A 13,888-nucleotide genomic window follows, 5' to 3' on the forward strand; every position below is an offset into this window, starting at 1 on the left:
GCTGAACAACCCGTTTTCTCCGCCTGTCTTCACAGGATGTGTCCCAGCCCTCTGAGCATCTTCGTGGCCTCCTCTGGACCTGCTCTAGTATGTCCATTTCTTTTCTGTGCCACGGACCCCAGATCCAGACACAGTACTTGACGTGGGGTTTCACCAGGGCAGAGTAGAGGGGGAGAATCACCTCCCTCAAACTTCTTTTGATGTAGCCCAGGATGCCACTGGCCTTCTGGTCTGTGAGCACACACTGATGGGTCATGGCCATATTTTCATCCCTGAGAACCCCCAAGTCCATCTCGGCAGGGCTGTTTTCTATGACATCTCTCAGTCTGGGCTCGTGTCAGGGACTGTCTCAACCCAGATGCAGCACCTTGCACCTGGCCTTGCTGAACCTCATGAGGTTCCCATGGGCCCACTTCTCAAGTTTGTCCAGGTCCCCCTGGATGACATCCCTTACTTCTATTGTGTCACCTGCACCATTCAGCTTTGTGTCATCTGTAAACTTGCTGAAGGTGCACTGGGATCTCATTCTGTCATTGATAAAGATGTTGAAGAGCATCAATCCCAAAACAAAGCCCTGAGGGATACGTCTTGTCACCGGCCTCCACCTGGACATTGAGCCATAGACCACAGCTCTCTGTCTGTGTCCATCCAGCCAATTCCTTACCCATCATACAGTCCATTCTCAAATCCACGTGCCTCCAGTTTGGACAGAAGGATGTCATGTTCTTCATCATCCAAGATGAACATTTATGTGTTGTGAGAAGATGCAACTTTACAGGAAAAGAAATGGCCATCCCAGAAAAATTTATAGCTTTTCCACTGAAAGACTTGGACTCAGAACACTCATTTTAAAACAAAAAACCAAAACCAAACCCACACCTTACTAGCAGTATAGTCATTTGTTTGTTTCTAAGTAAGCTTTGTTACCCTATATACTCCCTCTGATGAGTTAAGCTGTCTGGTAGGAGGTTTCTTATGCTCCACATCATCTGGTGGCTAGTGTATACCCAGCGGCAATATGTTTTATAACCTTCAGAAAACATGAAACATTGTCATTTGTAATATGAATACATGAGTGTATTCTCATTATATAAATAGGAAACCTGTTAAACTCTCACCAAGCTGAAGAATATTTCCTTTCCAATGTATTGTTTGTTTCCTCTGGGAAATACTGTCTTTAATAAAAAAGCACCTTCATAGAGGCTGTAATGGGTTGTCTGAAAACAAGAAAATGAAAAACCCACACACAAGTCCTAAGAGAAAAGACATGAAGGGAATTAAATATTTGTGCTGTCAAAGCATTAAAAACAAAAATACAAAATGTGCTATATTTAAATTAACTTTAATAAGAAGTACAAAAAGATAATGTTAAGCAATATTTTGCATGTGGTTAATAAATATTCTTCAACAGCAAGCAGTGACACATTCAAACATAAATCCAGTTATTTCTTTTACATTTTAGAAAAGTAACAATTTTCCCAGTTAAAACAAGGTCACAAATTACAGAATATTATCATCCTCTTTAATTATTTATAACTATGAAGCCTACTAAATAAGTAAACTGTCACCCAGCAGATTTTATTACATTGATGTTCAAGGTTAAGTATACTTACATTTATCATGCAGTTTCTTACTGTGCATATCTGATTGGTGTTTAATTTTAAAGTGATTGGTTTCATTCTTCCCATTTCCTTATTTCTTTTTAATATACTGGGAGTGCATGTTTTCCAAGTCCTATACACTTTCACATCTAAGTGACTCACTAAAGTAGATTTGTCATACAATGCATAAATGTTTTCTGACTCCAGCCCAGCTGAGAAATCGCAACATGTATGACTCACAGCCCACTTCATTTTTACTATTTTTTTCAATCAAATATAACAACATTTAGTGTAATCACTTCCATTAAAATTAAAGTGCCTTCAATTGTTTCTTAATAAAGTGACTATTTGGAGGGGAGAGGGTGAAGGGGTGCAGTTTAGGAACTGATTTTTTAACAGTTTATAGATACGGTGCATATGTATTCTAATAGATGTAAAATACTGCATTGCATTCCGTGCTATTGCTAAGCTACAGTAGCCTATAAACTGATAAAGTCAGCCAAAATGAACATCTAATAAAGAATATCAAAAGCAGTTGATCAAAGTAATATCTTGTTCCATTCACTATTTCTATCCATCCTCAATGGCATAGTTTGATGGATGAAGTATTGGAAAAAAAATATAACTCTTCAACCCGTTGAAGCTCACCTCTTTTAATATCAGATGAATGAAAGCAGTCATTGCAGTCATTAAAAACCTTGAATGCGTAAGGAAACACTCCAGAACACCTTATCAAGTGAAGTATTCACAATGTTATGTAAAGAATTAAAATTTGAAAGCAAAATAGAAGTTTTAAATTATCCAACAATAAAAATATAATCATATATATTTATGTAGACTCCAACTCCAACTAGAGGAAGAGTATACATCATCTTGCATATTTTAAAATATCCTCCAAATTCATTTTTGTTAGTGTTATCACCTCATCCTAACTTACAGCACTTTCACAATATTCTTAAAGCGCATTAATAAATACCAAGAATAAACCAGACATAAACTCCTATATTTCAGTATGGTTGACACTTCTTTTAAGGGCTTATTTTCATGGATTAAAGAACTGACAACCCATATCCAAAGGAGAGCCCAGGTGTACTGTTAGGTGTACTCCTCTTCTGTAAAAGTCCTTACCTACTTCATTGATAAATATGATGAGGATGTGGACAAGTTTTATTTTAAATTCAGTACAAATTTTGCCCTGATCTCCATCAGAGATGTCAAGCCCTCAAAGTTTGTCCTTTTTCCAGTAAGATATAATCACAGACTCCAAAAACATGAGTTAAAAGATTCACTGAGAAAGATCTGAATCTAGAAAATTAAGTGGTTTAAAGTAGAGGGAAAAAAAAACATTTTATGTGATTAACAAAAGCCGTATATTGAAACAAAGTTTTGAGCCTCTAACTTCTAGTACTAAAGACCTAAAGTTCCTCACTGATACTCAGATGGCTGTAATTAATAATTGGATTTAGAAAATAATTAAAAGTTCTATTTGTTAGGGAGTTTGGGTCATCTAGAGAAATGAGGTGGAGGAAGTTTCCTTGACTAAAAAGAAAAAAGAAAAATTGAGATATTAAAGGGACGTAACTTGAAGTTGTTTTGCACAAAAAGAGCTTTCTAGCAGGAGCTTCACTGTTGCTGGGAGAAGATGGAAGGAATCCTATCACTGCTTTATAAAGGACAATTGCCTTTACTCAAGGCTGAAGTGTGAACTGACTTTCACATAATTTCACCTAAGTATTTTGGCATTTTAATGTGTTTAAGACAAAAACTTTACATGTGACATGAAATTATACCACACTCTATTTAGATATGTTTAGACATTTGTACAATTATCATATTCTGTGTTTTTTAAATGAAGCTATTTAAATTACTGGGTTTATTTTAAAATGTTTTCTTCCTCTACTTCTAAACTCATTGCATGGCTTTATAAATTTTAGCATTATGTGTCTACACATAATCGGGCATAGATGATGATAGCTTCGTATCCACATTCAAATAATCTTTCATGCAAATTTGTTAGAAATGGAAACGTTCAGCAGCATAGACTTCATCTATTTTGTGAAGGCCAAGGCAAAACTTGTGCACTACAAAGCTTTCACAATAGGAATGAGAGGTATGGAGGAGGAATGCTGACTCTCTGTGCTTAAGTGAAAGCCACGCTTCTTAAGAAAACAAAGTGTAGAATTAACAAAATTCTACTTAATTTCTGAAGCTTCTTTTCTGCCTCCACCCAAGATGTCCCAAACAGCAGGAGACACACAGCATTGCATGGTCTTTTCTCAAAGCTGTCAGTACTTTCAAAGGCACAACTCATGTCCCCCAAGTTCAGCAGAATTATACAAGTATTTCCAGTTTATGTGCTCTAGAAGTTACTGTCCCACAACTCAAATGTGGCAATGAAGGCTCAGAAACAAAAATACACATTACCTCCCTCAGTGACTTCTTCCTCAGTTATCTCACATTCCACTGCCATGGTAACAAAGCCATTTGTGTGTTCTCTTTTCTCTTTTCCTCCCCCATACACCCCTACCTCCTCCCTGCTGCTTCTGGTTGATTTCGTGCAGGCAGATTTTGGTCACTTTTGAAAAGTCTCACTACCCTGTATGTTATCTGTAATCACTGGGAAGAGAAGGTGATTCAGTAAGGCTCCTGTTTGGTGTCTAGATGCTCTTTCCTGTGACTATATGGGCAAATTGGCTCCTTAATTTAGAATAATGTTCAGTGGTATGAGTAGTCTCCCAAACTAAAGCTCATATCTCAGAACACCTACCATAATATTTTTTTAAAAGATGCTCAACAATGCAGCATTTAACAAGTTGAATTAGCCCAGATATGGCAGGTGAAGGTAATTTAATTGGCCACAGCATAACTGAGAAGTTTCAAAGCCACTCTTCTGCCACAACATCTCCAGCAGACAACTCTGGCTGATAAACTGTGCTGATCTCTAGTTTTCATGCTGATTTATAAATTACTGTTAAATTAACTGACACATGCATCCAGAAGTATGTGCCCCAGTACTACACTGGAAGCCTATTTCATAAACTTAATTTAGAATTACTGTAATTCCAATCTAACTTTACCACAATGTTTTATCTTTGTATTTATTTTAATAATTTCTTAAGCCATAAAATATGACACGCTGACCCAAGAATAATGGGAGAAGTAAATTAGATTAATATGTCAACCAAAAAATTCACTGGCAGATTCCATGTGCAAGTCTTTGATAGAGAAGTGACTTGCATTTTCTCACTCATTCTCCCCACTTTTTTAAGACCTGCAAGTTTTACTCAAATTATATGAAACCTCTAGATATTTGGCACGTAAATTTGTGACATTAGCTTTAAAATCCCAGACACAGATTCTATACTAAATGAAACGACACAGATTCATTCTAAATGAAAATAAGGCCTAACTCTTGTATTCTGGTATCCTTTGCACGAGGCTCCCATTCACGTAAATATTTACATTTATATTCATTTATCCAGTTGGAAGTCCTACAAATTTGCAACTTATGTGTACTCAGTTGGGCCACTGTAAATGTTTCAGCAGTGAAACAGTAAAGCATACTCCTTCTTCCCTAGAAGGAGTTTGCTTTAATGTAGAACAACTAACTAAATTTTCTGGTGCATGCCCATTTAAAAGCCTTGCTGATGCCCACAATAACTGCATGTAAATATTTTAAATGTTTTTTTTTAAATGAGTTTATATAGTATGCCTACTTTTCTATGTAAGTGGGCAATAAATGTAACTTTAGCATGTGAGAAACACCTTTTTTTTCTACCAACTCAAGCAAGTGTAGAGAAAAGGGTCAGTGAGTGAAAAAATGGTTGTACCCAATAAAAGTGGTAGCAGCAGAGCTGACTAACAAGAGACAGCATCGGGCTTCTTGTGCAAACTGAAGATATGCTTTTTGCATGCAGCTCTGAGTTACTCAGATGTTATTTTCCAGACAAGCCTTGTTGGAGAAGACTTTATTTTTAAAAACCTTTGAGGAGGTCCATTCTTGGATAAGGATGCAAAACCCTTCCTTATCAGGTAATTTGACATGACTGAGCACACTCATATTTGGCATGGGGAGAGTTCTGACTATACAGTGTCGTGCTTGGAGAAATACACAACAGTTTCAGCACTGTGAAGGGTTTGAGTACCTGGGATGTAGCCAAGGGTGAAAAACAAACCTCTGTTTCTCATACCCCAGTCTGGTGAGGTTTGGAGGGTCCCTAGATCTTGCTGATGTGAACATAAGGTAAGAACTCTCACTAGGTCACAGGAAGGAGACCTCAGCCACAGAAAACATAATCGAGCTATTCAAGTTCAAGAGCATTTTAGCAGGGGCTTCCATTAAACTATACAGTCAGAGCCCTTTTCCAAAAACAGAGTTAAAAGTGAAGGGATTTTTCTACAGTCCTAATATTTACAATTATTTGTACATATGTACATATTTATATATTTATTCATACCTGGACAATGTGATGTTGAAGGGAAAATTTATAATTTACAAATGAAACATTTTAAAAATGTATGCTTGTACCATGAAAAAACCCTTTTTTTTATTGCTTGCCTTCTAGCCTTTTGTTCATAATCACACTATTGCACACATCTCCATGTTACATGGAAGATCTACATTTACATATAAATATATATGAAAATAAGGATATTTTTATTTTAATGTTCTGAGTAAAGTGCTCATTTTTAAGCTACTGTTGATGAGAAAGGTTTAGTCTGACAGTTTAATTACAGGAAATTCAAGGGATACACACCTTGCCCATGCTTCTCCCTTTCTTTTATAACCTACTAAATGTCTTTATTTTACTGATGTCAACTCTGTCTTAACTATTAATTCTATTTATAATATGCATTTGTGACCTTGGCATCTAAACTGTCACACAAAGTACAAAACAGAATCACATCAAAAGCAAAGAAAAAGCAAGAAAATAAAACAGCAAAAGAAAGCAGTGTTTCTCTTCGTTGTTTTTAGCACATTTCCATGTCTTAAGATACTCTTTTATTTGATTTTAGAAATATTTGTACAACTTTTTTTAAACTTTGAACATATCTATTTTATGCACTATACTCAAGTTACTGTACAAAACTGCAATAAATGACACTATACGACTACATATGTCTCTACTAGAAGACATCATCATAAAGGTGTATCTTTTTTAAAGGTCAACTAATAACTGCTAATGTATGTGTGAATCAAAATATTTTTGATTGGCCAAGTATACTAAAATCTAAATACAGTACACAATTATTATTCATGTTATGATTTACCAGGCCTTTAGGGGCATAAAGAATCTTTGCAAAGGCTCAGATGAAAAACAATTTTACTGATAGTATTAAATGTTCTTATAAAATTGCCAATGACAGATCCAATTTTGTTAGATTTGTGTATATGAAATACAGTTGATGCCTACTGATGATGCATGACCTTTTATTAAAAAAATAACATTCAAATCTTAGCAAAATCATTTCTAGTATACAAAGTTGTTGTAAAGTTATGTCAGCGAAATGTAAAGTTGCAATTTACAAAAGCAGCAGTAATTTTTATTTTATGGACAATTTCCTGAAATTAAATCATGGTTCTTGTCTCTCTTGAAAACAGTGCTTCCTGGGACAAATACAGGTAAATATTTTAATGGCAGGCTTTAGGAAAACATTAAACAAAGAAAAAAAGTATATTATATTACTGATAAACTTAACCCTGAAAGATTTCTGAGTGCTTTTATAAACCTGAAAATAATCCAATTAAGAACAAAATCAAAAATAAAAATAAAATCCTGCTTTGCTGAACCAGACAACCCAGCTTAGTAACATCAAATAAATAAAACAGTGAAAAGAACAAGTATCTCACTAGCAGAAGTTGGTTGATACTGAACTTGATTAACCCTTTTCCCTGAAATCAATTAGATTAATTTATTAAAAACTTCAAAGAGGACAAAAGCAAGAAACTTGTGGCTTTTGCCATATAGTAGTGTTTACTACCTCTTCAATCTAACTAGTATCCAGAATGTTTGTGAAGAGCAGAACTGCACGACCTCCGTACTCTGTTATGTACATGGGTACTGCTATTGTATGAAACAATTACACCTTTTTAAAAAAATCACTTTTTTAAATGACAGTTTCTTTCACTAAAGTAGAATTAGTTCCTTTATAGAAAAATATTTTAACTTTAAATTAAAAAAATACTGTTCCTAAATAATCATGTAGGATCACATCTTCATTTCATTGTACGGAGAGAATATAATTCTGTATATTTGAATCCTAGTTTAACAGAAGTCCCCTGGGTTTAACTTTTAAAGAGCTGGCTGTATTTGCCATGGGTGCTATCTGTTTACAGACCCATGAATTAACGCTGTGTCCCTCCTTTGGAGACACACAGACAAGACATTTATATACACACTGTACATAATGGTTCACAGATTAGCAGTTATTAGTCGGACTGTACATAGCGAACAACCTATCTGATTAGAATGATGCTTGAAGTCCTCAGTGCAAGTCAGCTTTTAGGTTGATGGCGCAAAGCCAAGTAAGACAGGCTCCCTGTTTAAATATGTAGCCCAATACACTAAATTAAAAGTACCAAATAAGACTGGAAACACTATTCTAGACATTCTGTCAATTTTGCTAACACTGTTGAATGTCTTCTTCGCTTCTTGTGGCTTCGCTTCTGGTTTTGCCTTGTTGGGTTCTGCAGTTGTAGCGCTCTTGGAGATGGTTGGTAGCACTGAGTCCTTGGTAATATTTGGAGCATAGTTGGCAACAGCCACTGCATAGGCATTGTTTTTCTTAATGACAGATGCTTTTTCTTTTTTCTATTGGAAGACAGCAGGAAGTTAAATATTTCATGTATATTTGCCAGAATAGACTTAGTAAAAAATAATTTCAAAAGTAAAAGAAACAAGTGAGCATATTAAAATAGTACCATACTGAAAAATTCAGATATAAAGAAAGACATTTCCAGTCTATCCAAAAAGAAGGTTGAGGTGACATAAGATTGCTCTTGCACCATCAAATGCCCAACCAAAGTTATGTGAAGAAGTCTCTGTTACTGTGATTGTAAGCATAACTGGAAAAGAGTTGGTCTTTCTGTAGTGGCTTTGCATCTATCTCCTTACAATAGAATTGCAAGGTCTTTACAATGTTTTCTGTGAAAATTATCCGTCATTGTAGTAAAATTAAAATTAGGCCACCTTTCTCACATAAAACTAACATCACTATTATTTGGACATGTCATAACATACCACTAATAAATAAATGAATTTCAGTTAAGGGTGTACCCTTTTTAGAGACTCTGGAGAAATGTGTTTACACATATATATACATAGACACACATACAGAAAGATCAGGAAGAGATTGCAAGTGAATTAAGGACTCCAGACTGATAGTTGTAGAACTGAGTTGAGATTTAGCCCTAGAACTATTTCTAGGGTTATTCATAGATTATTGTTTTAAAAAATGCATAACAATGATGAAAACAGGAATAAGAACCTAAAAAACTGTAGAAGAAGAGTGGGATGGAATTAAAATAATTTAATGATGCTCAGAAAAAGGCAATTTAAGTCCTGCACCTGGGGAGGAATAAGCTATGCACCACTGCAGGTTGAGGCTAATGGGTTGGAAAGCAGCTTTGTAGAAAAAGCCTGGGGGTCTGGGTGGCCACCAAGGTTAACACAAGCCAGCAATGAGCCCTCACAGAAACAAAGGCCAACAGCCTCCTGGGCTGCATTACAGAGAGTGTTCCCAGCCAAGCAAGGGAAGGGATCATTCCCCTCAACTCAGCTCTGGTGAGGCACATCTGGAGTGCTGGATCCAATTCTGTGCTTCCAAGTTCAAGAGAGACATGGATGTAATGAAACTAGTCTAGTGAAGGACCACAGAGATGATTTAAAGCCTGAGGCATCTGAAATATAAAAGGCCGAGAGAGCTAGGACTGTTCAGCCTGGAAAAGAGAAGGCTCAGGGGCAATCTTATCAATGTATATAAATATCTGATGGGAGAGAATAAAGAAGATATAAGACTTTTCCCAGTGAAATCTAGTGGAAGAACAAGAAGCAATGAGCACAAAATGAAATACGGAATATTCCACTTAAATATAAAAAACCTTCCAACTTTTACTGTGAGCATGACCTAGCACTGGCACAGGTAACGTAGAGAGGCTGTGAAACCTTCATCTTCAAAGATATTAAAAAAAATATCTTGACAATGACCCTGAGCACCCACCCCTAGCTGACCCTGCTTGCACTAGGGGAGATAAATTTGATGATCTCCAGAGATCAAGTCCAAACTCCACCAATTCTGTGTTGTTATAGGATTGTGTACGCTTTCGAAGGGCTAAACTTTAACCAGGGGCAGTTCAATGGAGAGTCCATGTGTACACATGGACACAGGGATGTTAGGGAGTGAATTCAGGCTTGGGGTTTTAGACCTCTACATAGGTTCACAAACTAGCTCTGCAATAAAACTATAATGCTATAAATTGATCCAGTGCTTTGCAGCAATCTCAAACTGAGGAATTTCTAATAACCTACAGGAAAGAATGGGAGGCAGTTTCTCAGGAAGCAATATATATTATTTAAATAGATATAACATATATTATTTATATATAAAATACAATACAATAATATTATGTCATTTAAAATATATGTATATAATTTAGAGACAAGCAAATAAATAATAGATTTAGTCCATCTCTTCCACGAAATACAGAATTAAGCAGATGAAGAAATAGTTAACTTCTGGATCATATAAGAAATCATCAGCTGCTGTATTGGTTTGTTTTGATTTTTAATCTAATGGAAGTGACACAAGTAAGAGAATTCTTGTGACATTTCTCATACACGTGCATTTCAATTTTTTACTTCCACTGGGAGGCATCTACTCCATTTGCAATTGTGGTTTTAAATTACATCCAATTTGATATTTATCTGGGCCATCTAAAAATCTTGGTAAGATCTTCATGGTTAGATGTTGTGCCCAAAATGCCTTGTCTTAGGTGCCTTGTCTTAGGAGATGGTGTCACATAAAAAGAGAATCTGGGAATCAGTTGGGAATTCAGCATTGTTCCTTATTGACTGGAGTGTGGAAAACAGTTGATCAAATATGTAGCTTGTTCCTGCACCTGCTTTCCTGTGAGACAAATTCCATGTCAACAGCACTTAGACAAGAATTTGCATATAATGTGAATACAGATGACTGTCACTGAGGAAACATATTTCATTCTAACTGGTGAAGAGTAAGCCTGGCTTTAGGTGTACAGATGCATTCAGCAAGAAAAAAGAGCAAATTACCAAATCAAATTATGCGGAACACTTTAATTCATCTATAAGTCCCTCCTTTCAGACACAATTAGCGTTTTTAAAAGGTATCTGTAATACCATTAATGAGACCTGCATAATAAAGCTGAACCATATTTTTGTATGAGAAACTATGACTATGTTAAAAGCTTAGGGTTTTGTTAAGTCAGTTTGAAGAAAGTAGAGAACTGGACATGTGAATGGTATGTAAATCTTAGAATGTAATGGATAATATTGTCACTCCTAGGGAAGGAATACTGCCTAGCTGTTAAACAGTTGCCACTCCTAAGATCATGAGACAACACTGTTGTACAACTTTAAAGGAATAAACAAAGGATGATCAGAGAGTTTGTAAGGGCTCTCTACATTCTTACAATGCCAGGGCAAATGTGCCAGTCTGAAAAGCTTCACTCATGACATGATGATAAACTTGCAGTAATTTGGTATCTACCTCTAGCAGGAGGTAACAGATCCTGAAGTTATGGATAGTTCATGCCATTCCAGAAGTTACAGGGAATCATGAAGAATGTACATTTCCTCTAATTCTTCTTTACTATTGACTGAACATTTTGCTTCTTTATGCATTCGAAATGATGAGAAATCAGTTAATGAATCCTGCTTCACATTTACTATAATCATTTAGGAAGCAAATAAAATTCTATCCTAATTTTAAGAAGAATCACAGAAATCTATGTATTTGTCAGAAGAAATCTGTTTTCATTGGTAAAATCAAGGACTGGGAAAGGACAAAATTATATAACATATTAAGTCAGTCAAAACAAGTGAGCTTTAATATTTTTTCTGTGTTATTCCAATTCTAAACTGCAAATACACAAATTTAGGTGTATCACCAGTTCATTCTTTTCATGAAATGAGAAATTCTATCAGATTAAAACTTCTTCATGTTATCATGGCTACACCACTATAAAGACCAGAAAATTAAGGTGTGACTGTGTTTCTGTGTACTCAAAGCATCAATACATCATAGGTGAAGAATTTTGTACATTTGCTATCTAAATTAGTTTTAAAATTAATGTTTACCTATGATTAGGGATAGGATTCAGAACACTGGAAATGCTCAGAAGCTCTAGATTTTGTTATTCATGGTCCTTACATATATGGACATTAATTTGTTTTCCTAAACCTTATGTACCATGAAGATTAATATACATTATATATTTCTGGGGGTTTTTTTCTTATTTCCATCTCAATTGAATTTAAAAAAATTTAAAAAGTGATCAACCAATATAATCTGGATTAAATTTCATGAATAACCAGATAAACAGTTGTAACTGAGGAGTCAAAAAACAAGACAAGGCAGTTCCCAAAAAAAAAAAAGTTCTTGATAACTAAATCTGGATTAGTGAAACCAAGTAAGATTAGCTACAAAAGGAGTGGATATATTTCTGTTCAGGACAGAAAATACATCTACATTCTTTTGATTTAAAGCATCTTTTTATTTTTTTATATATTGCAATATATCAAAACAATATATTAGAGCTGGTTTAGGAAATTGACTAGAAATAGGACTATTTCCTTAGGACTTACCTTATCATTCACTACACTTTTTCCATCCCAGGCCCATCCTCGTTTTGTGAAATAATTTACAGTTGCAAATTCAATTAATGCAGAGAATACAAATGCATAACAAACAGCAATAAACCAATCCATAGCTGTTGCATATGCTACTTTGGGGAGTGAATTTCGAGCACTGATGCTTAGTGTTGTCATTGTCAACACAGTTGTTACTCCTGCAAGGGGACACAAAAACAGAACATCAACAATTTCACTTGGATTTTGAATGTTAGCAAAAATAAACCAAAAAATATTAAGGTATGATTTTGAAACAATTAATGTTTTTTTATCTAAGTTGGTGACAAACATTGCTACAATTATATTAAAGGTTGTATCTGGATTTTCCTTTGAAGTAATTTCAGTTCAATTTCTTGTCTAAACTTCCCTTTTTTAATGAGCTGATGATCTTACTTACAGAAAATATGTATTTATTTTAACCTATCAGGGCAGGTAAGGAACAAAATTAACAATTCTTAATGGATTCATGATATTTAGCAACATTAGAGTGATAATGATTAATATGTTAATGCTTGGTAGCTGGCTTCTTTGCAATGGCTGCAGGTCTGGCACCCATATTTACTGAAATTACCACACAAATACACTTTTGTTATGAGAATTTTTTTTTTTTTACAGTAGCTGTCTAACTAATAGTTGAAGACATAAACAGGGTAAGTTTTCATTCAGGTAACGTGGATTGTTTTCTAGAACAGCATTGATTTGAAATGACAGATTATTATAACTGTATTATGTGTCAGAAAACAAGAGCTGGTGATCCAGGAAGACTGTTCATTCACTGTGGCAGTTACTAAAAGAAGTTTGCAGTACTTTTTACATAATGAGGACCCAGTAAAAAAAAAAAAAAAGCCTCCCAAAAGAATCCAGAAAGAATATACATGGGAGGAAAGGAAGAGAAGAACATTTTTCTGAATCAGATTTAGCAAGCAGAAACCCACAGCCATAAACACAGTCTCCATTCCTTAAGTAAATCAGTTCTCCCACCTCAGGCTGAATCACACTTAGACAAACTAAACTATTCCCTTTGTGGCACACCATTAAGTACATCTCCAGAATTAAAAGTGACACAAAGTGATATACTTAGCACAGATCAGCAAACCTACACTTCACTATGACAGGCAAAGGAGATGCCATGGCAGAAATATTAGTAACAGCACATCACAGCTTCAACAAATACACACTCATAAAATTCTTGTAGGAGGCTTCCCAAGAGAAAGTAAAGTCACTTTCCCTAAGCCAGATCTGATGTCAGCAATCTGTCACCTGGGTTCTGGGGGATTGACATAGCTCTGATTTTCCTTCTGCTACAAGAGAAGCAATTTTAACCACTGTGTGAAAGGGAAGAGAGGCAGCAATTACATCTACTGAGACCTCCTCAGGCTTCACAAATTTTCATCCCTCCAG

General features: G+C 35.3%; 1 protein-coding gene across 1 annotated transcript in view; it reads right to left on the reverse strand.

The window, feature by feature from the left end:
• Positions 1-1,325: 1,325 nt before the first annotated feature.
• Positions 1,326-13,888, reverse strand: part of GABRA2 (gamma-aminobutyric acid type A receptor subunit alpha2) — a 64,673-nt gene continuing 52,110 nt past the window's right edge. The window contains exons 9-10 of the mRNA XM_032109042.1: positions 12,443-12,645; positions 1,326-8,413 (exon numbers count right to left, since the gene is read on the reverse strand). Of these exons, the coding sequence (XP_031964933.1) occupies positions 8,105-8,413; positions 12,443-12,645 (512 nt within the window). The 3' untranslated portion in view covers positions 1,326-8,104. The remainder of the gene's footprint in view (positions 8,414-12,442; positions 12,646-13,888) is intronic.

Source organism: Corvus moneduloides, chromosome 5, assembly GCF_009650955.1.
Source record: "Corvus moneduloides isolate bCorMon1 chromosome 5, bCorMon1.pri, whole genome shotgun sequence".
NCBI lineage: Eukaryota > Metazoa > Chordata > Aves > Passeriformes > Corvidae > Corvus > Corvus moneduloides.